General features: G+C 49.7%; 2 protein-coding genes across 13 annotated transcripts in view; one reads left to right on the forward strand and one right to left on the reverse strand.

Moving 5' to 3' along the window:
* LOC105495102 (single stranded DNA binding protein 3) overlaps positions 1 to 1,705 on the forward strand; it is a 180,967-nt gene extending 179,262 nt beyond the window's left edge. For all 10 annotated transcript variants that reach the window (XM_011764305.3, XM_011764302.3, XM_011764303.3 and 7 more), the window contains one exon: positions 15 to 1,705. In XM_011764305.3, the coding sequence (XP_011762607.1) occupies positions 15 to 44 (30 nt within the window). In that variant the 3' untranslated portion in view covers positions 45 to 1,705. The remainder of the gene's footprint in view (positions 1 to 14) is intronic.
* LOC105495103 (mitochondrial ribosomal protein L37) lies at positions 493 to 27,948 on the reverse strand. 3 transcript variants are annotated; one of them, XM_024797018.2, is made up of 7 exons: positions 27,530 to 27,948; positions 22,330 to 22,513; positions 22,121 to 22,236; positions 17,317 to 17,502; positions 14,478 to 14,635; positions 10,827 to 11,030; positions 493 to 2,015 (listed from the first exon to the last, which is right to left on the reverse strand). In XM_024797018.2, exons 1-7 carry the CDS (start codon positions 27,873 to 27,875, stop codon positions 1,755 to 1,757), a joined length of 1,455 nt encoding a protein of 484 aa, XP_024652786.1. In that variant the 5' UTR covers positions 27,876 to 27,948; the 3' UTR covers positions 493 to 1,754. The 3 variants fall into 3 exon arrangements, with proteins under 3 accessions (XP_024652786.1, XP_011762610.1, XP_011762611.1); XM_011764308.2 differs by lacking the exon at positions 493 to 2,015 and adding an exon at positions 8,800 to 9,006; XM_011764309.3 differs by lacking the exons at positions 493 to 2,015; positions 17,317 to 17,502 and adding an exon at positions 8,800 to 9,006 and having other exon boundaries at positions 27,530 to 27,938.
* Positions 27,949 to 27,973: the final 25 nt, after the last annotated feature.

The following is a 27,973-nucleotide window of genomic DNA, read 5'->3' on the forward strand; positions in this document are numbered from 1 at the left end:
CTTCTCCCTTCCAGTATTCTCCAAGCATGACGATGAGTGTGTGATCCCCCCTTCTCCGAGACGCTGAGAGAGCGGGCATTGCAGGCGGGAAGATGCCAGAAATTATGCAAGAAGTGAGGTGTCATTATCCAGGAGCTGGTGGGGAGGGCATCTCCCTGCTCCCCTCAACCCCCTCCCACCCCATCCACGCCCCCCACCTTTCCCAATTTTAGTTTCATGCAATAAAAAGGCCGAACTTTTTATTCCATAAAACATGAAGGACAAAACTCAAAAATGTATTTCAAGTCAGTGACCAGAAAAATCGCACCCCTTGCCCTTTCCCCAAAGGACCTTTTCCGTACACGACACTTTTTTGTTTTGTTTTTTGTTTGGGGTTTTACCGTTGGGATTTTTTTATTTGTTTTCAGGGGGGGTTTTTTGGGGAAAATTTTTTTAAATGGAAGCTTCTAGCAAGCCCCCCACCCCAATCAACCTCTATGCTTTCTTCTTAAAAAAAAAAAAAAAAAAAAAAAAAAAAAAAGGAAAACCAGAAGCCCTGCTGTCTGTCTGTCCCCAAGCCCTTCCACCAGAAACGCTAGTCTAGGTGTGAGAGCCCACATTGTCTGTAGCCATCAAAAATAATAATAAACTGGACAGTTTACAATCGGTGGTTTCTTTCAAAAGGCCTTTTTTGGAAAGAAGAAAAGGCAGTCACCGTTTTCCATTTGGGGTTTTGGTTTGTGCAACAGGCAGGGGAGGAGCGGGAACGCGTTTGTTCTAGCTTGATTTCTACGGCAACGGCAGCGGCACGCTTGGACCTCAGAACCCAGCACCCTCATCCTGTGGCCAGAGGGGCCGGACCACCGGCCCCTTTCAGGATTCCACCACAGCCCAGCCCGTCGCCGTGACCCAGTGGCATGCACTGTTCCCAGGATGCCTTCCTCCTCCTCTCCTGGACCTCCCAGCCCCTCCTCCGCCCCCACCCCAGTCTTCCCAGTGAGAATCCTGCCAGCTGGGTGGTGGCCTGACGCAGAGTAGGAGAGGCTGCCACTGACAGGATGGCTATGACCTGGGACATGAAAACAGTGACCTCCACGTTCTGGTCCCGAGATCCTGGCATCAGCGTCGTCATGTGCACCGGCTGGGGGGCTCGAGTTCCGGTTTTCTTTTTCTCTTTATTCGTCCTTTCTCAAAGATGGGATACTGACCAGAATTGCTCTGTATATGCTTGGGACTGGATGGAAAGACTTTGGAGCAGCTGTGGGGGGTGGGGGGACACCAACAACCAAACAGACGTGCTGTCTCCGGTCCTGTTTTTATTTTAAAAAACCAACAAGCCCGACGGTGGAGCCTGTCCCCTCCCGGGAGGGTGCTCATGGCCCCACTCACCTCATCACCCCACAGAAACCTTTGTGTCTTGCCCTGGAAGACACCCGAATTCTTTGTACATTGACATGCCCTTCTCCTTCCTCCCTCCCCTGTAGCTGGTCTTTGTTTTACTCCCTCCCTTTCTGATCCATGTATATCATATTATGTGAGATATCATCTGCCTGAAAAAAGACTTTGTGCGGATTATTGGGAACATTGTAGCTGTTTCTGTGTTTTTTCTTACCTTGTAGTCTGGTTCTGAATTAAGAGAGGAAAAAAAAAAGTAATTATGATACATTGTAGTTTGTGTACGATATATGTTGATAACGTTTTATTAAAGGGACATCTTTTTTCCGCAGCCCTTCCTGACATGTTTGGGGAACGTGGGTTGGAGTTTATTACACTGATTACAAAATGCAAGGTGACTTGTTGGGCACAGTTTTTGTTCCTGGTGCATAACAAGATGTTTTGTGTTTGAGGCGTCTGCCTTCTTTTCCTGGGCCTGCGAGTTCTGTGTTCTTGTGGAGTCGCGATGGCCTCGGCGGAAGGTGGGTTGGGAGGGAGGGAGGTATCCGTCTTACTTTAAATATTTGGGGGCCTTCTAAAAGCCATTTTCCATTTATTGTCTTGCAAACACATTTTGGTTTGCTGGAATGTTGTTTATTTTTCTGGAAGTAGGAAAAGGTTCCTGGTGCCCTCTGTTGTCTATGAGGAGTCGCTATCAGCCAGGAGAACCACAGCCACTCCCTGCTTTCTCCCCTCAGGTGGGACTGGCTTCACCCCAGGCCCCCAACCTCAAGTGCCTGCTGTTTGCGACTGGGAGGCACAGGGAGGTTGATACATATATATTTTTTTTTTCCTAAGGCTCCAAGGCACTGGGAGCCCTTGAAGGGTTTTGAGAGTAGTGCAGTCTACTTAGTAAATTTTGGAAAGTGTATGCTGGTGGCATCCTGGGAGATGAATCAGGTGGGGCTGGCAGGATATGGAGAGAGCCATTCCCAGATGACATTTAGGCAAGAAATGCTGAGGGCTAGGGTGAGGTAAGCCGCTATGGATGCTGACTTGCACGACTAGAAAGAACTTTCTTCTTCCCTGGAGCTCTGGGGACCTCATTCTAGGTTTGCAGCAGGAGTAGATGCCGGGGTGGGTGGGAGACAGAGGGTCCAAGCAAAGGATAGGCTTAGCCCATGTTTATAAGGCCCTTAGGGGACCAGATAGCAAATTCCCAGGTTTAAATCTTGCCTTTGCTGCAACTTGCTGTGTGGCCGTGGGCAAATTAGTTGATATTTCTGTTCTCAGTTCTCTCATCTGCAAAATGGGGGCTGACGGGCTGGCTGCCTCATGGGCTGTGAGGAGGTTAGCACCATGAAGTGCTCAGAACAGTGCCGTGCACGGACTAAGAGCAGCATGTGTTCGCTGCAAGTGATGTTGTTACTCATATGTGGGGAAAGTCCAAATGGGTGTGTTGGGGAGTAGCTGGGAGGATCTAGAAGATTCCATCTGGTCCTTCCCTCTTCACCTTGGAACAAGGTTTCCTGGGGTTTTGCTCAGCACGGACACCTTTGAACTATTGGAAAAGCATCTCCATTGGAGAGATGAAGAGACTGAGGCTGTGACTAACCTGTATCAATGGTGCTGACCCAGGGCTGGGGAAAGGAGGTTGGGAGGATGGGATATTCATCTAATACCTGTGCTCCTTGGAGCAGGAGTCAGGCACAGACAAGAGCCATGGGATTGGGGTGCCTAGCTGGAGGAAGGCAGGTCACGGGGCCCAGCCTGGGGGGAGCGCCTGCTGTGTGCTGTGCTACCCCTCAGCCTGGGGCCCCTCAGCAGCCCTGCAGTTGCCTTCATAACACAAATGGCCAGGGTGCAGGTTAGTTTGGCCTTCCTCGGGGAGAGATCTCTAAGCAAAGAACTGGTTCTTGTTCACTAAGCATTTTCATCACTGCCTGGGGCCAGACCAGAGCTCTACATGAGCCAGTGGAAAGATACTGAAATGAGCAGGAGAAAAGGAAGCGTCATGCCAGTTCTTTCACAAAAAAGGGCTTCAGGCCATCACTGAGAGGTGCCGGAGTCGGGGGCCGGACCACAGCTTTCCTGCTGGAGTCATCGCTGTCCGCAGGCACTCGATTCTAGGGGTTGGCCAGCCTAGGGGGCCAGAGCTAGGACCAGGCCTGAGACAGCGGACCCCTCACCTGCCTGCCTGCTGGGCATCCCCACTGCCCCCTACCCCAGAGCCAGGAAAGAAGAAACTTAAGGCAAGTCACTGACACCAGCAGCAGCACAGGCACTAAGGCGCTAGGCCAGAGCAGGGCTCCAGCTGGGGGTAAGGCTGCTCAGGCTGGCTCCCTAGTGACCTGAGAAATCCCCTGCCCTGCCCCAGTCTCTGCTCTCCCATGAAGTGGTACACCAGCTGTGTTCCCAAATTCCACAGACTCCAGGAGACTGAGCTCAGAACATGCCCGGGGTGCTTCAGAGGGCTCTGGCCCTGAACTGAGGGGAGCTGGGCCTCTTGGAGTTAAGGCCATGGGGCTCCCCTGGACTTGGGCAGAGTGGCTGGGCAGGGTGGGATTACACGCAGATGAGCCTTGCTCTGCCCAGCCCTGGGCTCACTGGGTATAAGCACTGGGGGCTTGGAGTTGGGGCTGGGGTTTGGAAATAAAAGACCAACGAGGGTGGGTGCTGGAAGACAGAGGTTCTGTTCTATCCTCCTCTCTATTCCCAGGGCGCCTGCGGAGCCACAGAACCTGGCATCTGGTTTCTGGAATTCAGCCATGCCCTTGATTTCCTGCCTCCATGTCAGCCCTCCAATGCCACAAAGACCATCTCACTTTTGAGCCTCCGTAGACTTCTTTCTTTCCATCCATCCACTCATGTGTTTGCTGAGCACCCCTTTTATGCCAGGGGTGGTTCTGGCACTAGGGATACAGTAGTGAACAGATACGGAAGGACGGAGATGCCGTTTGTGGAGGTGGGGCAGGCTGCGGGAAGAGCTCTGTTCTGGTGAGTTAAATTTGAGATGCTGATTTGATATCCAGTAAAGACATCAAGTAGGCAGGTCTGAACTAGAGGCATACCGTGGGAGTTGTTGCCATTTAGAGGGTCTTTAAAGTCATAAGACTGGCTGAAATCATCTAGGGAATGAATGGAGAAGAGGCTGAAGGACTGGGCCCTGAGATCTGGGGAACAGGAGCGACCCACAAAGGTGGCAGAGCAGTGAGAAGAAGACCAGGAGAGCAAGAAGAGCGAGATGCCCTGGTGACCATGAGAAGAAAAGGGGTGCAGAGAGGAGAGGGCTTCTTGCTAGTGGGGAACCCAGGTGGCTACGCCCACTGTGACTCTGGGACCAAGTCCACGCTCCTCACAGTTTCCAGGCAGCTGCAGGGCATGGAAGGGCCATGCGCACTCCTGCTTTTCCTTGTCCCTCAGCACTTCACCTCCAACTTTGCGGTACTCTGTGGATGTCTGCCCAGCCAGGGCCTTTGTTCCTGCCAGCCCCTCCTCGTTCCTACTTGCCCTTTGGAACCTAGCTCAGATGGCCCCTCCTCCTGGAAGCCTTCTGGGCCGGGATAGCGCTCTCCCTGGGTCCCCACAGCCTGGTTCAGTGTATGCCTCCCCCATCAGGCTGGGAGATCCTCTAAGCCAGGGACCATGTACAAGCCCTCTTTGTCCCCAGAATTGCCAGCACAGGTCCTGGTGCCCAGTAGGTACATGATGAGTGCTCTTGGAATAACTGGATGTTGTTGAGTAGTCGCCCCAGAATGTGCTCAGTGGCACCCCTCCCTATGGCATGCTGTCACCTGTGGGTGGGTAGGTGCCCAGGTGTGGGGAAGGAGGTGGCCTTTGTGGGTACCTGCTACTGCCAATCCAAAGGCGACTACTCTGGCCGTCTCCACCCAGTACCCCGGGAGCTCCCAGAGGGCGGGGACCACATCTCCCTCATTCTGTAACTGTCGCTCCCAGCACAACACCTGGCACACAGTAGGTGCTTATTCAATGGGCTGCCCCTAGAGGAGGTCTATGGTGAGGGACCTCAGGGCTCAATCTCCAGTCTGGACCTATTCTTGGGTTCCATCACTGGCCTAGCTGGGGAGGAGGAGACCCATGGGTCTCACGTGCACACGTGCATGTGGGCACATGTCTGGGGGTGTGGTGTGTGTGTGGGGGTGGAAGTGTGACTGTGGGCATGTGCAGGAGTGTGGTGTGCGTGCATACATGTGTGTGCGCACGTGTGCGTGTGTGAGAGTGAACATGGCAGGGGCCACGTTGCTCTGACAGGCTGGCCTCTAAGGGATGGAGGTCCTGCCCTGGGCAGCAAGCCCACTCCCTGGATGTAGTCTTTGGGTATGAGGAGATGTATTCTGAGGGGAGAGGGTCCCTGGACCGGGGGGGTCTTCCAGCAGTGAAGCAGGTAGGCCTTGTGGGTCACGGACATCTGAGTGTCCATGTTAAAAAGAGACAGTCAGAGACACTCGGGTCACCTGCATGCTTTCTGAGACTTTCACCCACAGCAAAAAAGGAACCAGGGAGATACTGTCTAAAGTCCAAGAGGAACCTGTCCTGCTCCTTCCCAGAGCCCTGTGAGTTGTCACAGAGCCTCTGCCAAACACTTGCCCTGGGTCCAGCCTGAGCCAGCCTTGGGAGAGAACAGAGAGCAGCCTAAAGTCAGGTCCCCTCAAGCAAGCTCACCTTTCCACCAGGCTTCTGAGAACTCCAAACCCATTGACTTGAAACCTCCTTGTCGAATGGAATCTATTTGATCCAAAGGTGGGGAAACCTGGAAGGGAGGTGCCATATCCCCATTTTGCCAGCGAGGAAGCTGAGGATCTGACAGGGCAGCTGGAATACAGGAGGGGGAAAGTGGCTCTCCCCCAGCCAAATTAGAATTCCCTTGCCACTGAAGCTTGCTGGAAATGAACTGAAGAATTTTTGAATGGATCAACCAGGCACTTAAATACATGAGACAGTGAAAAATATGTTCACAATGGGAACGTCACCATTTCACTTCCAAAAGTCTGTTGCTGGAAGTTCCTATCGTGGGGTTGCACTATCCAGCATGACCTGGTGCAGCACTCTCCCTGCAGCATGCTCCTGCTCCTTCACCAGCTCACTGGCTGGGGAGCCTGCACTGGGCTGGAGGCTGGCTGAGGCCCTCAGGTTCTGCTGCATCACTTCCTCTCCTGCATTGAATGAGGGAGTGGGGATGAGGCTGATAGACATTTGGGATTTGGAGAAGCAAGGACCTGTCTGTAGAGGGGGCAGCTGTCAAGACACAGGAGCTTCCCAGCTCTTCACACTACATCATGTGGTCTCTAAGCCTGTTTCCTCATCTCTATGGGGACAATTAAAAAACCGCCAGTCCTGCCTGCCCCGCTTTGCAGATCAGCTGCACTTTGCAGCTCCCTTGACACAAAAGTGCAGTTGGGCTCCAGGCTCCACAACTGAGCACTAAGGCTGGCATCCGAGCTGTCCTCATTCAGGGTGGGTTGGGAGGACAGGCTGCCCAGACCTGCCCTGCAACCCTGGCCCGCTTCCAGGCAGTCCTCAAGCTACAAGGTCATCTGCTGACGGTTCACTTACTCAGAGCCTCCATCCCGCTCGCTCAGGGCTCAAGTTCATCTCACCCTCCCTCCCCTCCAAGCAGTCTCCAGGGGCTTCAGCCTGCTCAGGATCACGCCAAGCCATCACCACCACTTGCCCCAAGATCACTGCAGTGGCCTCCAGCTGGACTCCCTACCACCATCCCGCCAGCTCCTCCTCTGTACTCCCAACAGAGTGTTCTTTAAAAAAAAAACCTTTGACTCAGCAATTCCACTGCTAGGAACTTACCCAATGGCTCTGCTGGCAAAAGTACTCTAAGATACATGAACGAGGATGCTCACTGCAGCATTATTTCTAATGACAACTGGAAACAACCTGGACCGTCATCAACAGATATTAACACAGCTGCTCAAAAGAATGAAGAGATCCTATGTGGTGATGTGGCAAGAGCCTATGATCCGGAGACATCAGGTGAAAAAGGAAGGGCAGAACAGGGGCTGTCTCTTCAGTCACGTACATACATGTGTTCTTACGATACATACACATTTTCACCAAAAGCATGGAAGAAACTCGAAGCTCTGTTATCCTTAGGGAAAAGGACTAGCTAGGGACCGCCTTGGGTGGGTCGACTTATTTTTCCCTGAACTCTGAACTTTTATCATTTATGTATAATTGTTTCCTGTCTGTAAAATAAAAAGTAAAATGGGCAGCAGGGCTCAGAGTCCCCGGAGCCCAAGGTCAGCTGCCCTGGGAGGTGAGGTGCTTGGTGTTCAGGCCCCTCCCGAGCTGGCCACTCCAGCCCCAGCCAAGCCTCCAGCCTCCCCACTTCCAGTCACTCCCCGTCCCCATGGTCCTCTGTGCCTTGCTGCTTTTCCTGGTAATCCCTCAAGCCTACAAAGTAAGCTGTCAAGTGGAAAGAGCCCAAGCCTGGGAGGCAGACACAGGCTGGACGCCACTTTGCCAATGCCTAGCTGAGAGCTCCTCCAGCTGCCGGAAGTTCCCACACTAACTGCTCTCAGCAGTCCCTCAGCAGGAATTACAGCCCAACAAAGCCACCTCGCCCAAGGTCCCACCCGCTGTCGGGAAGCAGCACATATCCAATGGCTGGTGCCAGGTCAGGGGTGTTTGTAGAAGGCTCAACTCCCTTGCCTCTGGCTCCAGAGTGCCCATGAACTGGGTGAGGCCTCAGATGCAGCCACACTGAGCTTGGGCCCGCCACCCCCACCTGCTGCTGCCTTCACTCTCCACAGGTTCTCCCCAAATAAAAATCTCTGCGTTTCCTCGGGAAGCTGACCTATAGCACCAGCTGGGTGACCTTGGGCAAATACCTTAAATTTTCCGTGTTTTCTCCTTAGGGCCCAGAACAGCGCATAGCACATGCTAGGCATGCAATATTTTTCTTGAATATGGAAATGACATTTACCTTGTAAGGGGTGTGTGGAGATTAAAGATGCTGTGTATCAGGTGCTTGGCATGGTAGCAGTGTCTGGCACAGATTAGGACTTGACATTATTTGGACAAACAGAGGCCAGCTGAATCAGGGGTGTACTCACCCCATTAACCAGGATACAAGGGAGAAATCTACAATAAATACTCTAGCGAGATTTTCTGCAGTCATTGTGGAATGTGTCCACAATTTAAATAATGCCATAAGAACCTAGTGACCATCAGCGTATCTGCCATGTGGCAGACACTACACACACATAACCCGGAGTCTTCAACACCAGGTCAGTCACATTAGCCCAGGTTTCAGATGAAGAAATGGAAACAGACAGATGAAGATGCTTATCTAAGATCACAACACGGGTCCAGGGCAGAGCTGGGCTTCAGCTGGGGCAGGTCAGGCTCCAGGGCTTGGACTTGTGTGGGGGCCCTTCCTGATGCCACCCTCTTACCAAACACAGGCTTCAGTGCAACACAAGGGCTCTTTATTGTCAGCGAGAGTAGCAGGCCAAACGGGCATTGAGGCTCCACGGGACCCAGGCTCTCTTCCGTGGAAGAGAGGCAAGGGAGGGTTCAGGATTCAGAGGGGTCCTCAGCTCACACAGCACCGTGCAAATATAGAGCTAAAAACTTTCTGAATGTCTCTGGCTTGAAATCAACTGGCCCAACAGGCTCCTGGAAAGAACACAGTCCATTAGGACCCTGCTACTAGGTTTAACGACAGCAATTAAAACAAGATTGGATTGAAGTAAATCTTCAGTGCCTGGACAGCAACTTTCTTTTTCTGACATCGTCTCTCTCTCAGACTAAGAAGGGGTGTTGAGGGGCTGCAGACTGGGAGGACGGGAAGCATTCCCAGCCCCCTTCAGCCAAAACAGCTGTTGACACTGCTCTGCTCCCGAGGCCCTCTCACTTCAACCACCAGGAGCAAATGGGCTGTTGCCCTCTCTAATCCCAGGGACAATCATCCCTCACCCATTCCACACACATTTATTGGGCACCTGCTTTCTTTCTACTGGGCCTATGTCCTGTGCTGGAGACAGAGACACAGCAGTAACTTGACTCTGGTTCCTGTCCCCAAGGAGCTTATGGTCAGCTGTTCAAATAGTGAAAATGAAAGGAGACAGACCCCACTGCAGAAGTAGGAAAAAGAAGAAAGCAGGGAGAAATGACTAACTCGCCGACATTTATATGTGGAAGGGCGAGCAGAATGGGGCAAAAAGAAAGAAAACGAAGGAGACTTCAGAAAGCCCAGCACATGCAATAGAAGAAGAAGAAATGAAGGCAGGAAGAGCAAGATCGGGCTGGAGCCCAGGGCGAATGCTGAGGGGTGGAGCGGCAGGAGATGAGGCTGCAGAGGTGAGGAGGAGCTCTCTCCAAACCACAACAGGCCCAGCCCTGAGTCAGTATCCTGGAAGGGAGAGGCTGAGGGAAGAGAACCTGAAGACACAGAGTCAGGAGGGAAAACGTGACTAAGAGCAGAGAGCATGGAGGTGGCTGCTGTGACTATGCAGGTGAACTGAGGGTGTCCGGGGCCAAAGCAAAGGGCACAGACCCGACAGGCATTTCAGGTGGAAACAGCACTGAGCTGCTGGAGAACTAGTTCAAGAACGGACCTGCTGAGAATGTTCAAAGGCTCAGCGACTCCATTTAGCAAGCCCATACTCAGGCCTGTGTGGGACCTAGTTGGTCCCAGAGCAGGCAGTACCCCTACTCCGCTTTCTCAGTCCCTGACCCTGCTATAGGTCTCTCCAGGGTGCATATCACTGCCTGATGCTCTATCAGGAATTTATTTAGATACTGCTACTGCCCACTACACAGAGAGCAGGCCTGGACCCTGTCAGCTGAGCAGTGGGGTGCAGCAGTGATGGTGCCACAGGAGGAACTCCGTATCTTTGGGATGAAACAAATGAATGCATCCCCACAGAACCTGCCCTCAAGGATCTAGGAGCTTGGAGTTCTGTTTGGCGGAAGAAAAAAAACGTGAAGAGATTCTACGCACAGCAATGTGATCGTGCTGTGATGGGGGAATATGGAGGCCAGGGCAGCCCACCTGAGGCACTTAAGTGAGGGTTGGGATGGGGGCGGTGGTGGTCAGAAGTTTCCCAAAATAAGAAACACTTATGCTAAACCTGGAAGGACAAGTGGAGGACAGCCTGACAAAGACTAATGGGGAGGGGAGAAGGCAAGAAGCCTCCTAGATAAAAGGAGCAGCATCTACAAAGGCCAAAGCTAATGAAGCCGCAGAGCACCCTGGAAGCTGCGAGGAACTGGAATGGCTGGAGGGTGCAAAGGGAAGCAGGAGCTGGAGTGGAGCACTGGGCAGGGCCTTAGGTAGGGGCGGGACTGAAGGAGTCCTCCAGGCAGAGATCCTGGGTGGGAAGTCCCCAGGGCCAGGGCTCTACTCAGAGCACCCCGGCAATCCCACCTGAGGCTCACACCAGGTAGGAGGAGGCAGGGCCCTCCTGGGTCAGGCGGGAGATGGCTCAACTTACCACAACCACTCTCTTTTTGATCACTGGGAGACACCAAAAATGCCGATAGAGGAGCTGGTCTGAGTCCACCCAGGCCAAATTCTTGACACCCTCATTAGAGGACAGGTCTGTGGTATTCAGTTGAAACACCAGGAAATGGAAGACACGTCCATCTGTGCCCACGCTCTGCACCACCACGGGCTGCTCCAAGACCTTGGCATCATTCTGAGAGGAAAAGGGGAAAAGGAAAACAAATCAGAAGCTGTGGAGTGTAAGGAACAGCACGGCCCAGGCAGCTTCTAGTTCTGCCCTTTACAACGTCCACCTACGTCCACTGAATGGCTTCTCTTTGGGGCAATTAAAATAGAATGAGGAGTTCAGGGCACTGTCCAGGGCTGGGCCTTCTTCACCCAGGCTGGCTGTGCCTCATGGCCCCAGGGTGCCTGCTCTTCTATTTGAGCACATCAGAGTAATAGTTCCTGCCACTGAGAGGCAATTTCCAGGCAAGCCAGAGTTCAGGCAGGCCAGCTGGGGGGTTAATGACAGAAATCCCTCAAACTCTTGGCGTTACTTGATGAGGACCACAGTGACATCAGCTATCAAATGTGAATCCGGAGGGTCAACGGATAGATGTCATCTCATTCAGTTCTCACTCCATTTGACGGAGGAGGAAACAGATTCGGTGAGGCAAAGTGACTTGCCTGAAATCACAAAGATGGGTGGTGTAGAATCCAAACAGGCTCATGCCAGACCACACACTTCCCCCACGTCCCTGCCTTGCTTCTAAGGGCCTGGCAGTCACATTCACTGGGCTTCATGCTTACACTGCAACTCAATATGGGCCATATTTCTGGAGTATCCATCCAGCCATGCCAGCGTCAGGATTTCACCAGTCAATTCCTGCTACTGATCTCTTCTGGTTACTGCCACTTGGTAATAGGAGTAATACCTAAAATCATTTACTGAAGGCCTCTCAGGTGCCAGGCATCTTGCCAGTTTTACATCAGGTCACCTCTACTCTCGTAAAGCTAGAGGCATATTCCCACTAACAGATAAGGAAACTGAGGTTCAGAGAGGTGGTATAATTTGCTCCAGGTCACCCATGGGGTGTGACGTGGGATCAGACTCCATGCTATTAAGTCACTGAAAGCCCTGTTGTTCTGGTCTAATCCTGGTGTCCCAGTGTATCTAATAGTGGCACCTCATTATTCTCAGTGGTGTCCCAGTATGGGAGATAAATTGTATGGTGACCTGCTGAGACTTTGCAGCAATCCAGTTTGGTGACTGCTACTCAATGAATGAAGATTCAACAGGCAGGCCCCATGAAGCAGGCCATCCTTGATTCCACCCCACTGGGGCTGAATCTGGCATTAGGAATACCTAATGTCAGACCTCAGTGTGGGCCACACTGGGGCTTTTGGCCTTAGAAATACCTGTTCTTAGCTGCATGAAAAATAAATAAAAAGAAAAGTACCGGTAAGTGTTAGCCGAGAATTCTGTATTGACTCTTATCTCCCTCTACAGATCAATAAAACTGCAGGTAGTACATAAATTTCTCAGCAATTTTACCTTTTACATGGAGGCTCTTCCCATAATTGCTCAACTTCACATCCCCAGGAATAATTTGTACCTGGAGGGGCTGAAGGAGGCCTCCGCTCCTACCCAACTTGGTGGTAATTAGTGGTATCATTGCTACCCAGGCTCTGATGCCAATAGCTGGCACAGAGGCTACACTGAGTCTGCAGGCCTGGGACCAGGGTTGTGACTATCTCTGCCTCCTTCTCCTGCCTGAGTTGGGAGTAGCACATCCTTCAAAACTGGAGAGATCACGGTTCCAAGCTTTGCTTCCCCACTCATTAGCTGTGGGATCTTGGGCAAGTTACCTAACCTTTCAGAGCCTTCAGGAATGGGAATAAGACAGTTGTCCTAGGATTGGAAAGACACAAGAAGGTCATATGAAGATCTGACTTCATATGAATTTCTTAGCTGTGTGTCCCTGGGCAAGTTCCTTAGCCTCCGTGAGCCTCAGTTTCACCACCTGTAAAATGAAGCTAATGACATCTGCCACATGGGGTTAAAAAACTACAAGGATTAAATAATGCTGTGTTCTGAAATTTCAGTTCAGTGGTCTTTTTTTTTTTTTTCCTTTGAGGCAGAGTCTCACTCTGTCACCCAGGCTGGAGTGCGATGGTGCAATCTCAGCTCACTGCAGCCTCCGCCTCCTGGGTTAAAGCAATATTCATGCGTCAGCCTCCTGAGTAGCTGGGATTACATGTGCATGTCACCACACCCAGCTAATCTTTGTATTTTTAATAGAGTCGGGGTTTCGCCATGTTGGCCAGGCTGGTCTTGAACTCCTGGCCTCAACTAATCCTCCCACCTCGGCCTCCCAAAGTGCTAAGATTACAGGCATGCACCATCACACCCAGCTAATCTTTGCGTTTTTAGTAGAGATGGGGTTTCGCCATGTTGGCCAGGCTGGTCTCCAACTCCTGGCCTCAAGTGATCCTCCCACCTCGGCCTCCCAAAGTGCTGGGATTACAGGCATGAGCCACCGTGCCTGGCCAGTTCAGTGGTTTTTAAATTCGAGCTTGTAGCAGCGTCAATGGGGGGCTTATTAAAATGCTGATCGCTGGGCCCCAACCCCAGGGTTTCTGATTCAGCAGGTCTGGGGGTAGGTCTGAGAGTATGCATTTTCAACAAGTTCCCAGATGATGCTCCTGCTGCTAATCCAAGACTATATTTTACAAACGAACCACTGATTTTTTGTTAATAAAAACCCTAAATAAATGTGTGGTATGCAGCAGGCGCTCAGTCTGGGCAAGGCCCATTCCACTCCCTATCCATTTGGCTAACCATGGCTCTCCAACTCCCCCTAGGCCAAATAATATGGGAAACAGTACTTTTCCTCATTCCTGCTCTAGAAAAGACTCAGGCTCTAACCAAGACCTGGGGGTCCAGCAGTGGCTCTCATGAACTCCCTACCCCAACATCCCAAACCAGGGATCTGGTGTCCCAGGCCTGCTTGAGGGCTACCATACAGCCCTCCCTTCCCTGGAGGCCTCTGCTCCCAGAGCCAAGTTTTTCCCATCTTAGGACAGCTCTCTGTGACAAGTTAGTCTGTATTCCATACCATTTAGGTCCCTGAGACCTCCTCTTAGGATCAGGGGCTACCACCAAGGAGTATCTTGGGTCCCCAGCACCCATCCTGAGTTGGCGGGCAGGGCTTGGCCATCTCTATTGCTCCACTTCCTCCCACCTGTGCTCCACTTCTGCCACTACAAGAACGGAGGCAGCATGCTGCAGCACAAATAACTGAAGACTTCAGAGTGGGGCAGACCTACCTGCAGTCCTATCTCCATCACTTAGTGCTGTGTAATGCTGGATCAGCTGCACGGCCTCCCTGTAATTCTATGGCATAGCGTGGAAAGTGGGGACTTCAGTAAAACATGTGGGCTACTGTGGTCAAGTGAGCTACTTAGGTGAAGCACAGGCAGTCAGCCCCTAGTGATGTCGGCTCATCTCCACAGGGTGGGCTGAAGTACTCCTCCCTAAAACTCCTCAGTCAAGCAATCAGTTCCCCTACATCCCTTTTCTTCCTCTGAGCAATAACCTTAAGGGAGGAGACCAACACGGCGTAGAGCAGCTCAGTGGTCTTCTTCACATACGTACCCCATAGAGGAGCCGGGCCTGAGCCAGGGCACTGCCAAAAGCAAACAGGATCATCTTGGCCCGCAGCTGATCTGGCTGAAAGCGGTCCGGTCGTACGTTGGCTTTGTCCAGTAAGTACAGGGTATGGGGATAGGGGTAAGGATAGCCTTCCCGGAATCCTGCAAGAGACACAATTATGTGGAGGGGTGGAAAGGATTCATCAGCCTGCCATAAAGCCTCAGGAAAGTCACCTCACCTTAGCCCAGGGACAGGTGCCACACAGAGACTCAACAAAGGTGGGCACTATCACTATAGCTCAGGGGCTGGCAAACTTCAGCCTACTGGCCAAATCTGGCCTGCTGCCTATTTTTGTAAATAACATTTTTATTGGAGCACAACCACAGTCATTCATTTACGTATGACTATTGGGTAGCTGTGACAGAGACCATATGTGGCCTGTAAAACCTAAAATATTTACTATTTGGCGCTTCACAGAAAATGCCTGCCAACCTGTTATAGGTGCTTCTTGCAAGCTAGTTCTAACTCCACACCTTTCTCTCTCATTCTGGCACACAGATGACAGTGATGTTAGGAGAAGGAGAACTTGAAATCTGTGGTAATTATTAAAAAGAAAACAAGTCGGCCGGGCATGGTGGCTCACACCTGTAATCCCAGCACTTTGGGAGGCCGAGATGGGTGGATCATGAGGTCAGGAGATCAAGACCATCCTGGTTAACACGGTGAAAACCCATTTCTACTAAAAAAATACAAGAAATTAGCTGGGCATGGTGGTGGGCACCTGTAGTCCCAGCTACTTGGGAGGCTGAGGCATGAGAATAGTGTGAACCCAGGAGGCGGAGCTTGCAGTGAGCCGAGATTGCACCACTGCACTCTAGCCTGGGTGACAGAGCAAGACTCCGTCTCAAAAGAAATAAAAAAAAAAAAACAAGAAAGCAAGTCATTTGCAAAATTTACTATTTTAATATTAGTGACAAATGACTTGCCTCATCATTCACAATTAACCCACACAACACTAGTGCTGAGAATCAAAGTTTAGCACTTGTTCCTCTCAGCCATGACCTTATCAAGTCATGATTCTCTTCTCTCGCATGGCTATGAGTAACTCTTGGTAGGCTGGGAACTTCTAGAATAAGTGATCTGGATCACTGAATATGGGTGAAAAGAAGGAAGGAAGAGGTTGGGAAGGTTGGGCCTGGTGGCTCATGCCGGTAATCCCAGCACTTTGGGAGGCCGAGGCGAGCAGATTGCTTGGGCCCAGGTGTTTGAGACCAGCGTAGGAAACATAATAAGACCCTATCTCTAAAAAGAATACAAAAATTAGCCAGGTGTGGTGGCACACACCTGTGGTCCCAGCTACTCAGGAGCTGAGGTGGGGGGATTGCTTGAGCCTGGGAGGTCAAGGCTGCAGAGAGCAACAATCGTGCTACTGCATTCCAGCCTGAGTGACAGACGGAGATCCTGTCTCAGGGAAAAAAAAAAAAAAGAGGCTGGGAAAATAATGTAGGCTCTGAAAAGCCTAGAGGAGGCATGGCTCTGCTGCATGTTTGGTACTTCAGTCTCCTCAGGTACTTGACACAGGTAAATATCTAGAACTCACTCTGTGCCAAGCTCTAAGACAGGTACCAGGAATGGAGGCCAAGCAGAGCTTGCCACTGTCTTTGAGGAGCTCACAGTTTAGAGGGGAGACAGACAGGAAAACTGACCATATCTGTATGGAGGGACATGTCAAGATGTGAGGTGAGTCACGGGCTATGGGAGGACAGTCAGAAAGACCCTGATGAGACTGGAAGATCCCAAAGTACTTCTGAGAGAAAGTGATTCCTAAGATGAACTGTGAAAGATGACAAGTAAGCAAGCTGAAGACCAAAAGGAAAGAATGGTCAAGAGCTCCAGGCAAAGGGAGAGGAAGTGCCAAGGCATAGAGGTGAGAAAGGGCATGATGAATTCAGCACAGTCACAAGAAATGGGGCAGGTGGGGGAGGACGCAAAGATGAGGCTGGGGATGGGGCAGAGACAAGATGTGAAGGCTCTTTCATGTCAGCAAAGGAGTTCCAACTTTACTCAATAGGAAACGGGAGGTGGGCATGAAGATAGATGGGATGAAGGTGGTGTTGGGGAAAGGCTACTCTGGAATTGTGAACTAAATGGACCAGAGAGAAAATAATGTGGGGTCAGATTGACCAGCTGGGATGCTGTGGCAATAGGCTAGGTAAAGGACAGTAAAGACTGACCTAGGTTGTGGTTGTGACAATGAAGGGGTTTATGAGGAAGATGCTACAGCTCATGAGGACAGAGTGGATGGCAGGAAGTGGGGGCCAGCCTAGTCTCACTCCCTTGTGATGTCTTGGCTGACTGAGTACATGGTGGTCCCTGGCTTGCTGGAGTTTGGATCAATGGCCCCATTCAATGTCCACGGGGCTTTCTCAGTCCTTAAAGGGGGTTGGCCAGAGTTTACAAGGTAAACAGAAAGTGGGTGCCTTCATGGGACCTATGAATAAAGAAAAAGCCTTGGTCAAAAGCCCCTCAAATGCCCAATGATACAGTTTGTTGAAGAAAAAAAAAAGCCCCTCAAGCCATTCTGATGTAACAGAGTTACTTCTCCAAGGTAAAAAGTAAAGTTAGCCTTTGAGCAAATCACTTAACCTCCCTGAGTTGCAGTTTCTTTGCCTATGAAATGGAGACAATAGTACTTGTCTCATGGGGCCACATGGATCCTAGGAGATAGGTAATACACGCGAGGTGCCTAGCGCCTAGCAAGTTCTTAGTATATCCTTTCCCTCCAGAAAAAGCATGTCCTTCTCCCCCACACTGCCTAAAAGTCCAAGACATTGATCCTCACCTGTGTCATCTTTCACATCATAAACATTGCATTCATGAAGATCAATGACAGGTGATATGGGGTAGAAGGTCTCTAGAACATGATTCTTAGTAGCTTCAACCTCCTCTCTGGAGGCGATGGTGGGCAAAGGATCCTTGGTGCTCAGTCGGGCTCCACCAGAACCACGGACTTGAAGGAGAAGAGACTCTAAAAGGGAGAAAAATGGTTACTCTAACCTGGTACTAACGACTTTTGCAGCTGGGCACAGTAGCTCATGCCTATAATCCTAGTACTTTGGGAGGCAAAGGCAGGCGGATCATTTGAAACCAGGAGTTCTGGGTCAGCCTGGGCAACATGACGAAGCCCTGTCTCTACTAAAAAATACAAAAAATTGGCCGGGCACGGTGGCTCACGCCTGTAATCCCAGCACTTTGCGAGGTCAAGGCGGGCGGATCACGAGGTCAGGAGATTGAGACCATCCTGGCTAACACAGTGAAACCCTGTCTCTACTAAAAATACAAAAAATTAGCCGGGCGTGGTGGCAGGCGCCTGTAGTCCCAGCTACTCAGGAGGCTGAGGCAGGAGAATGGCGTATACCCAGGAGACAAAGCTTGCAGTGAGCCAAGATCATGCCACTGCACTCCAGCCTGGGTGACAGAGCGAGACTCTGTTTCAAAAAAAAAAAAAAAAAAGTCAGCCAGGAGTGGTGGTGCATGCCAGTAATCCCAGTTACTAGGGAGGCTGAAGCACGAGAATTGCTTGAACCTGGGAGACAGAGGTTGCAGTGAGCCAAGATCATGCTATTCCACTCCAGCCTGGGCAACAGAGTGAAACTCTGTCTCAAAAAACTTAAAAAAAAAAAAATAATAATAATTAAAGACTTTCTCAAATCTGCAAAGTCTAAAGCCTTCATCCTCCCATGTGCCTTAAGTCATTTATAGCATTTCTAGACCATGAGCCTAATCACAGAACACATAACTAAGTTAGGATGTTAAGCCTGGGATCCTTAAGAGGGGATGAACCAATGCATTCTTCTTCCTGTGTTCCCTTCCCAATAAACCCTGAGGGCTGATGGTCTCTGGGGAACGAAGCCTGCACCATCCAGATCTTCCTGAGCACCTGCTCTAACCCAGAGATGCGTGAGAGTTACTCTCTCCTCTCAAGGAGCCCACCAGGTAGTGAGTGCTGCAGTGAAAAGGATGAAACATATTCAAAAATTGTACAGGTGGGGAAAACTGAACTTCTCTGGGAATGGGAAGCTCCCTGAAAGCAGCAATGCCTTAAAATGACATCTGGAAGGACAGGTAAGAGCAGAGATTCTCAACTGCAGCACTATTCACATTTGGATCAGATAATTCTTTGGTGGAGTAGGGGGAGGGAATGCCTCCCCCTACTGTGTACTGTGGGATGTTTAGCAGCATCCTGGCTTCTACTTACCAGATGCCATTTGATCTCCCTCCCCATCCCATGTCCCCACACCCCATCCACATCATATCAAAGATGTCTCCACACACTGCCAAATGTTCTCTGGAGGGAAAAGCTGTCCCTAGTTGAAAACCACTGAGTAAAAGCTTGCCAGGCAAAGAGAGGGGGAAAAGCACTCTAGTCAAGGAGGAATAATGTGCAAAGGCACAGGTGCAGGCAACTCTGTGGCAGAATTTAGGGAGAGAAATCCAGGTGACTAGAGTAGGATACAGCAGGGAAGGAGTGATGGAGAGAGAGAGGAGCACTAAGACTAGAGGTAGTCTTACCTTTTTTTTTTTTTTTTTTTTATTGAGACGGAGTCTCGCTCTGTCCCCCGGCTAGAGTGCAGTGGCATGATCTCAGCTCACTGCAAGCTCCACCTCCCGGGATCACGCCATTCTCCTGCCTCAGCCTCCTGAGTAGCTGGGACTATAGGCGCCCACCACCACGTCCGGCTAATTTTTTGTATTTTTAGTAGAGACGGGGTTTCACCGTGGTCTCCATCTCCTGACCTTGTGATCCGCCCGCCTTGGCCTCCCAAAGTGCTGGGATTACAGGTGTGAGCCACTGTGCCCGGCATTTTTTTTTTTTTTTTTTTGAGACATAGTCTTGCTCTGTCGCCCAGGCTGGAGTGCAGTGGCGCAATCTCGGCTCACTGCAAGCTCCGTCTCCCAGGTTCATGCCATTCTCCCGCCTCAGCCTCCCGAGTAGCTGGGAATACAGGTGCCCGCCACCACGCCCAGCTAATTTTTTGTTTTTGTATTTTTAGTAGAGATGGGTCTTCACTGTGTTAGCCAGGATGGTCTCAATATCCTGACCTCATGATCCACCCACCTCGACCTCCCAAAGTGCTGGGATTACACGCATGAGCCACTGCACCCAGCCAAGGCAGAGGAGATTCTTAAACTTAGGAAAGGGGCCAGATTGTCCTTAACGACTGAGAGTGAGAAAACCCTGGCCAAAGAGCCTCAATGAAGTCGGATTAGCATATATGCTACGTGCAGACATAGGTAGCAAGAGGAAAACAAACTCACATCTGACTCATCAGCAAGTCAGCCATTGTGAACATGCACAGACACCCTTCACAGAGGTCCCCACAGGAGGTCACATGCTACCACCAGACAAAATGTGCCTGGAAAAACACCTTGAGAATGGCCTCCTGAGGAGTGTCCACTGAGGCAAATCTTTCTCAGAAGGTGCTTGGGTTTTCAGAAATAGCCACAGTGTGATGGTAACGGATCAAGGCCAGTTTTCTTGTATGTCTAAAAATTGGTTTGGTCAATAGCACTGTCATTAATTAGCATGTGGCCTCCCTTACTGGATAGGTAAGAAAGGGATACTACCTCTGTGAGTGGATAAACTCTGATCTGTCACCTCAAGAATAGTTTTCTAAAGTATTTCCTGTTTCCTCACATATAATCTGCAAGAAAAATAAACGTGCATGGACCTCTCCTAACCTTGGGTTTTCGATTCTCCCCACAGACCACTCTTGTGTGGTTTCTGATTCAATTCCCTCCATATCCCTCCTCCAGTGACAGCGCCAAATGGGGTAGTTTAATTAGAGGTAATACTTGATGATGGGCCAAGTACTCCTCTATTAATGAGGTTCACTAATTTCCTTAGTGGTGTCATTACCTCTGCAAAGCTGACTCTTTGCCAGGAAGTCTATACACAAATCCTGACCAAGCAGATGTCCTGAAATCCCAAATCATTCCATAGCTGGTTTCCCTGCTCCAGGATTCCATCAGTTAGAACACCTGTGTTCTATGAATATCCCTGCCTGAAACACCAACAGTAGGTATATGCATTTACGCATCCCTTCAGTCAGCACCTACTGTGTACCATGAACTGTTAGACACTGGACAACGTGAGTAAGATATGGTCTCAGCCATCAGGAGTTCCGTTTAGTGGGGTAGACAGAACTGACAGTAGATACTGACAGTACAGTGTAATGTGTGCTATGATGGCAGAATGAGCATAAGGGACACAGAGGAGGAACAGATACCCCAGCCCAGATTCACAGAGAAGGGGGAACTTGAGTGAAGTCTTGCAGATAAGGAGAATTTGGTTAAATGAAGAAAGCAGAGGGCCAGGCGCGGTAGATTGCCTGAAGTCAGGAGTTCAAGACCAGCCTGGCCAACATAGTGAAACCCCATCTCTACTAAAAATACAAAAAAAAAATTAGCTAGGCATGTTGGGCGGGTGCCTGTAATCCCAGCTACTTGAGAGGCTGAGGCAGGAGAATCGCTTGAACCCAGGAGATGGAGGTTGCAGTGAGCCGAGATCGCGCCATTGCACTCCAGCCTGGGCAACAAGAACAAAACTCCACCTGGAAAAAGAAAAGAAAAGAAAAGAAAAGAAAAGAAAAGAAAGCAGAAAAGAGTATTCCAGGTGGGAAGCAGTGGCTCATGTCTGTAATCCCAGCAATTTAGGAGGCCAAGATGGGCTGATCACTTGAGGCCAGGAGTTCGAGACCAGCCTGGCCAACATGGTGAAACCCCATCTCCACTAAAAATACAAAAATTAGCCGGGTGTGGTGGCATACGCCTGTAATCCCAGTTACTTGGGAGGCTGAGGCACAGAAATTGCTTGAACCTGGGAGGCAGACAGAGGTTGCAGTGAGCTGAGATCGCGCCACTGTATTTCAGCCTGGGCGACACGGTGAGACTCTGTCTCAAAAAATAAATAAATAAAAATAAAACTCAAACAAAAAAGATTATTCCAGACAGAGTGCACAGCATGTGCAAAGGCACATGGGTGTGAAAGCTTGATGCTAAAAAGCTGCAAGTGGCTAATTTAGGGATGGGGTGGTGGGCAGTAGAGCAGGAGATAAGACTAGAAAGACTAAGTGGCAACCAAATCATGAGGGCTGGTAACTCACAATAAATGGTTTACACTACTAGGAGACAGTGAAGGATCTGAAACAGGCAGGGACATAAAGGCTTGCACTTTAGAAAGATCACTCTAGCAGGCCATGCTGAAAATGGATTTGGAAGACCAGAGAGGTGTAACTGAGGTAAGAAGACTATTGCAATAGAATATGAGCATCGTGAGGACGGAGGCTACATGTGCTTTATTATAAATTTCCTTACCTTCAGCATTTAGGGACTTCCCAAGCACATCCTAAGCACTCGATATGGCTGTTAATGGTTGAATGAATGTCTTAGAAAGTGATTAAAAACAAAAATGGTTGGGCTATGGCTAATGATACTAAGGGTGTGTCTGAGCCTACAAAATGAGACCACGAAGGACGGGAGTGAGGATAGGTATTTGGGGGCTGGGGGATGGGAGCTGGTGGTGGGGCTAAGAGTAGAAAGGCAAAAAAACAGACCAAGGCTTTCTGGTGTACAAGATGACCAACCTCGGTTCCAGGTAGCAGAAAACGTGGAGTTTTGGACACAGATCCGCCTGGCCAGAGAAGGATGCTTGAGAATCTGAGATTTACACAGCTGTATTAGATTGTCCACGATGACCGGGCTTGAAGACAAAAAGAGACATTTGGGGATTTAAAGCAACAGGTCGATTCGAAGATCCATTAGTAGGAAATCTTCTTTACTTGGGGGAACTTACCAGTAGGTCTCTCTCTTGGGGATTTCCTCAGTGGTGTGCCAGAGACGGGCATGCGAGATCACATTCAGAACGCGCTCGTCTTGGTTCTCTATGTGGTTCTTTGGATCATCAACAAGGCTAAGCACTTTCTCGGGAAGGCCTTCTATTAACTTGGTCTTGGTGAGCCAGAGAGCCTGCTTTACACCTTTGAGGTAATCAGCCACAAAAAAAAAGAAAAAGAAAGAAAGAAAACAATTCAGGAAGAGATGCTTACACCTGCCAGGTAGCATCTTAGTAAAAAGGCTGCCTCAAATGAGAAACTGGATTTGTTCTGTGACGCCTGAGGGGATAGAACCAAAAGTGAAGAGCAGAAGCTAAGAAAGTCAGATTTCAACTCACCTTCAGGAATGACCATCTACTTCAGGATGATTAATAGGTGACTGAGGGGGTGAGCGCCTGCCACTAGAGGAATTCAAACAGTGGCTAAGACAGCTGAGATAATACGGCTGAATGCTGCAAGCAGTGGATAGACCCTAGGCTATGGGACTAAATTGATGGATGCCAACCTTTCATTTAAGATCCTTTCTAATAACCCACACCCCAGCCCTGACTACCAAATATAGCCTGTGTCTACCAAATATACCTCATTTATTAGGTGTGGGTCCAGGCATAAGCCCATGCTGCCTTCTCAGGGGAAAGCAACCTTTGGAAATAACTGAGAATAACTTTCGGATTTTCATGAATACTTGAAGAAGCTGAACCTCTCTGGCCTTAGTATAGAAAAGTTGGGCTTTTCCTGGATACAGAACTGTTTCGTCTTTTTTTTTTTTTTTTTTTTTTTTGAGATGAAGTCTCGCTCTGTCGCCCAGGCTGGAGTGCAGCAGCATGATCTCGGCTCACCGCAACCTCCGTCTCCTGGGTTCAAGCGATTCTCCTGCCTCAGCTTCTCAAGTAGCTGGGATTACAAGCATGCACCACAGCACCCAGCTAATTTTTGTATTTTTAGTACAGATAGGGTTTCACCATGTTGGCCAAGTTGGTCTCAAACTCCTGATCTGAAGTGATCTGCCCACCTAGGCCTCCCAAAGTGCTGCGATTATAGGCATTAGCCACTGCGCCTGGCCTGTTTTGTCTTATAGACATGGTGAACTGTGTAACTGAAAATATTTTTCTCTATACCAGAGTTCAACAAACATTTTCTCAAAGGGTCAAATAGTAAATATTTTCAGCTTCTTGGCCACAGTCTCTCTCACAACTACTCAACTCTGCTAGAGCACAAAAGCAACAATAGGGAATACTTAACAAGTGTGCATGGTTTTGTTCCAATACTTCATTTATAAAAACAAGCAGCTGACCTAGTTAGCTGACCCTAGCTATGTACCATTTGTTGATTGCTAGCAAGCTCAGAGCCAGGTTTGGGGCTTCCTTTTAAAGTGCAGAATCTTAGGCCGGGCATGGTGGCTCACACCTGTAATCCCAGCACTTTGGGAAGCTGAGGTGGGCAGATCACTTGAGGTCAGGAGTTTGAGATCAGCCTGGCCAACACGGTGAAACCCCATCTCTACTAAAAATACAAAAAAATTAGCTGGGTGTGGTGGTGCTTGCCTGTAGTCCCAGCTACCTGGGAGGCTGAGGCAGCAGAATCACTTGAACCTGGGAGGCAGAGGATACAATGAGCCAAGATCACGCCACTGCACTCCAGTTTGGGCAACAGAGTAAGACTCCACCTCGAAAAAAAAAAAAAAGGAAATGAAGTAGAACCTCACAGAATGAATTTTTGTTGTATTATCTGTTTTATTTTTCCTTTGTACTGATCCCCTCAGCTGTTTTTAAATTTAATCTGGTTGTGTTACAAATAAGCTGCCCAAAATACTTTGCATGAAAAGATGGCATATACGTAGCCAGGCCCAGAGGCTCATGCCTATAATCCCAGTAACTCAGGAGGTGGGAGGATGACTTGAGCCCAGGAGGTCAAGACTGCAGTGAGCTATGATCACACCACTGCACTCCAGCCTGGGTGACAGAGTAAGACCCTGTCTCTAAAATAAATAAATAAATAAAAGATGGTGTATATGTAAACTAAAATAGATTTAATTTAGCCTGACAATCTTTAAACATTAAAGAAACTTAGCTACTCTTGGTGGGATGGGTTGTGGTGCCAGGCAAAGACCTCCCTAGCTTCACTTTCCCCAAATTTGGCTTCTCTAGGGGAGGAACATGCATAGACCTAGGTATCTAAGTTCTAGATCAAGTAAACACACCAGTCCTCTATTTTCTTTTTTTTTTTTTTTTTTTTTTGAGACAGAGTCTCGCTCTGTCACGCAGTGGCCGGATCTCAGCTCACTGCAAGCTCCGCCTCCCTGGTTTACGCCATTCTCCTGCCTCAGCCTCCCGAGTAGCTGGGACTACAGACGCCCACCACCTCGCCCAGTTAGTTTTTTGTTTTTTTAGTAGAGAGGGGGTTTCACCGTGTTAGCCAGGATGGTCTCGATCTCCTGACCTCGTGATCCACCGGTCTCGGCCTCCCAAAGTGCTGGGATTACAGGCTTGAGCCATCGCGACCGGCCAGTCCTCTATTTTCAAAAGAAAAGTCAATACTATATTCTTCTCAATGATCATGCCCACAAATTAACAGAAGGCTGGTGGCTGCCTTGGTTGGCAGATTACCCATCTCAGCTGGAAGAACACTTCTCTGACCCAAGGTCGTATCTTCATTTGAAAATTGTGTCTGGGCCAGACATGGTGGCTCACACCTATAACCTCAGCACTTTGGGAGGTTGAAGTAGGCAGATTGCTTTGAGACCAGCCTGGCCAACACGGTGTAACCCCATCTCTACAAACGAAATACAAGAAATTAGCCGGGCGTGATGGCATGTGCCTATAATCCCAGCTACTTAGGAGGCTTAGGTGGGAGGATAGATTAGGCCTGGGAGGCGCCACTGCACTCCAGCCTGAATGACAGAGCAAGACTCTGTCGAAAGAAAAAAAAAGAAAGAGAGACAGAGAGAAAGGAAGGACGGAAGGAAAGAGACAGGCAGACAGACCATGTCTGGGATGGAAGGGAGCTTAGGATACTTTGGGGGAGACACCCTGAGGCAATTTCTCTTGTGGAAATAAATGAAAAGCAATAAGTACAATGAGACTTTTCACTTTAAGACCCATAAGACATCACACCAGAAATATAAATATAAATGTTTAGAAATGTAACTTTTGGGCAGGGGCAGTGGCTCACACCTATAATCCCAGCACTTTGGGAGGCCGAGGCAGGAGGATCACTTGAGCCCAGGACTTTGAGACCAGCCTATGCAACATGGTGAGACCTCCTCTTCACAAATAATTTAAAAACTAGCCGGGAGTGGTGGCATGCGCCTGTGGTCCCAGGTACTCAGGAAGCTGAGGTGGGAGATCACTTGAACTTGGGTGGTCAAGGCTGCAGTGAGGCACGATCACGCCACAGTACTCTGGCTTGGGCAACACAGCAAGATGCTGTCTCAAAAAAAAAAAAAGTAACTTCTGGATTTTGTGGTGCAGCAGAAAGAACCCTGGACTGGGAGTCAGATAAACTAAGTTTTAGTTCTGACACCACCACTGTTCCTTAAACTTGAAAATAGATAAAATACTAAGACTTTATGTTTCATTTGCATATGAAAAATAGGTGATAATTAGAGCTGCCATTTACTGAAAGTCACCATCTACCCTGTGCCAGAAGCTTTACCTGCAAGTTAGATGGGATTTTATAAAATGAAAAATGAAACTCAGAGACTAAGGAATTTGCTCACATACCTTGTAAGTGACAAGGCTAGGAGGAGAATCTGAGTCTGTCTACCCTAAAGACCATCACCTCTCTCCATTACCCCAAATGGCTTCTCTAGCCCTGTATCTTGCAGAGTTTTATTATAGCCTACAGAACCTCTCTGTAAGTAGCAAAAACATAGGATACACAATACATTTTCAGCCTAGGCAAACGAATATAATCTTAACGTCTAAAATACTGCTAATGCATTCATCCACTTGGTATTGTTACCTGGGTCACTCAAGGATGCCAAGTCTTATGAGATCCTTCCCAGTACCTTGTAAGGACACTGGAAGTGTTTAAAGGCTGAACAATCAGCTTTCAGGAATGGAATTGAGAAGCTTAAAAGGCTGACCAATTGACTTTTTTCAAACCTAGGATTTATTATCTGGCTTAGTCCCCCAATCTTGCCAGATTTGCTTTTTTTTTTCCCCCCTAATTACTCTTTGGAAAATAATGTTCCCACTTATCTCAACCATTCTGTTTTCAAGACCTGCCCCATCCCTATCCTGATTTGAGGAAGATGGAAGAATGGGGAAAGGGATAAACAAGCCTCTCCATGGACTCTGGAAAATAATTTATGGTACTGTTCTAGATAGGCTGGTTTTGGCAAAGTCATTTTGATCTGTCCCTAGTGAGAGTGACAGAGGACTAGACATGGACTTGAGAGGTGACAGGCCTGGAGATTAAACATTCTGCTGTCTCCACTATAAACTCTCTCCATCTACATTTTTTTTTTTTTTTTTTTTTTTTTGAGACGGAGTCTCGCTCTGTCGCCCAGGCTGGAGTGCAGTGGCCGGATCTCAGCTCACTGCAAGCTCGGCCTCCCGGGTTTACGCCATTCTCCTGCCTCAGCCTCCCGAGTAGCTGGGAATACAGGCGCCCGCCACCTCGCCCGGCTACTTTTTTGTATTTTTTAGTAGAGACGGGGTTTCACCGTATCAGCCAGGATGGTCTCGATCTCCTAACCTGGTCATCCGCCCATCTCGGCCTCCCAAAGTGCTGGGATTACAGGGTTGAGTCACCGCGCCCGGCCTCTCCATCTACTTTTAAAATGTGCAGTTAATCTCCGGAATGTCAGACCTGGAAAGGTCAATGTGGACTGTCCAGTCAAAATCATTCACAGGAAATAGAGGCCCAGGATGGTCAGCCATTTGCCCAAAGTCAAACAGAGAGAGCCAGGGGTGGGCCTAGAAAGCAGCTCTTTTCACGCTGACACGCAAACTCTCTATTACTCCCGCACAGAGGCCCAGGTCCTTACAACTCAATTCTAACAACTCTCAGAAGATGGGAATCACTACGGCCCCATTTCGCAGATGAAGAAACCAAAACCCACAGAGTTTCAATGTCTCGCCCAAAGCCACAGAGGGTCGGGGTCAGTGCTGGGCAGAGGAATATGTTCCCTTGCCGCCCGTCCCGGGGCCTCACCCTCGAGAAGGCGGCAACGCTGGTGAAAGATATAGCAGGCCTGCTCTTTGTGCAGCGGATGCTCGTGAAGAGGGGGCGAGCGGTAGAACCTTGGGTCCCTGTAGCGCGGCTCCCAGGGCGGAAAGATGGGCCGCGCCAGCCAGGGCACGAAGTGCATCTTCCCTGCATAGGTGATGGGCTCCAGTCCAGGGATCTCGTACACCCTATCCAGGAGAGGAGGCTCCGGCTTCCGCGTGGAGCGCACGCCCCACTCATACGCCCCGCGTCTCGGGGCCCCGAAGCCCCCAAGGCCGAGCTGTCCGGAGCCAGCCAGCGCCCGCCTTGCGGGCCCGGACGCCAACGCCATAACGATCTGTTCGCTTCAAGACCACCACCAGGACGACACCATCTTGCGCGCGCAGGGCCTGCTGGGAACGAAAGGGGCTGGGCGCCAAAGCTCGTTTT

Source organism: Macaca nemestrina, chromosome 1 (genome assembly GCF_043159975.1).
Source record: "Macaca nemestrina isolate mMacNem1 chromosome 1, mMacNem.hap1, whole genome shotgun sequence".
Lineage (NCBI taxonomy): Eukaryota > Metazoa > Chordata > Mammalia > Primates > Cercopithecidae > Macaca > Macaca nemestrina.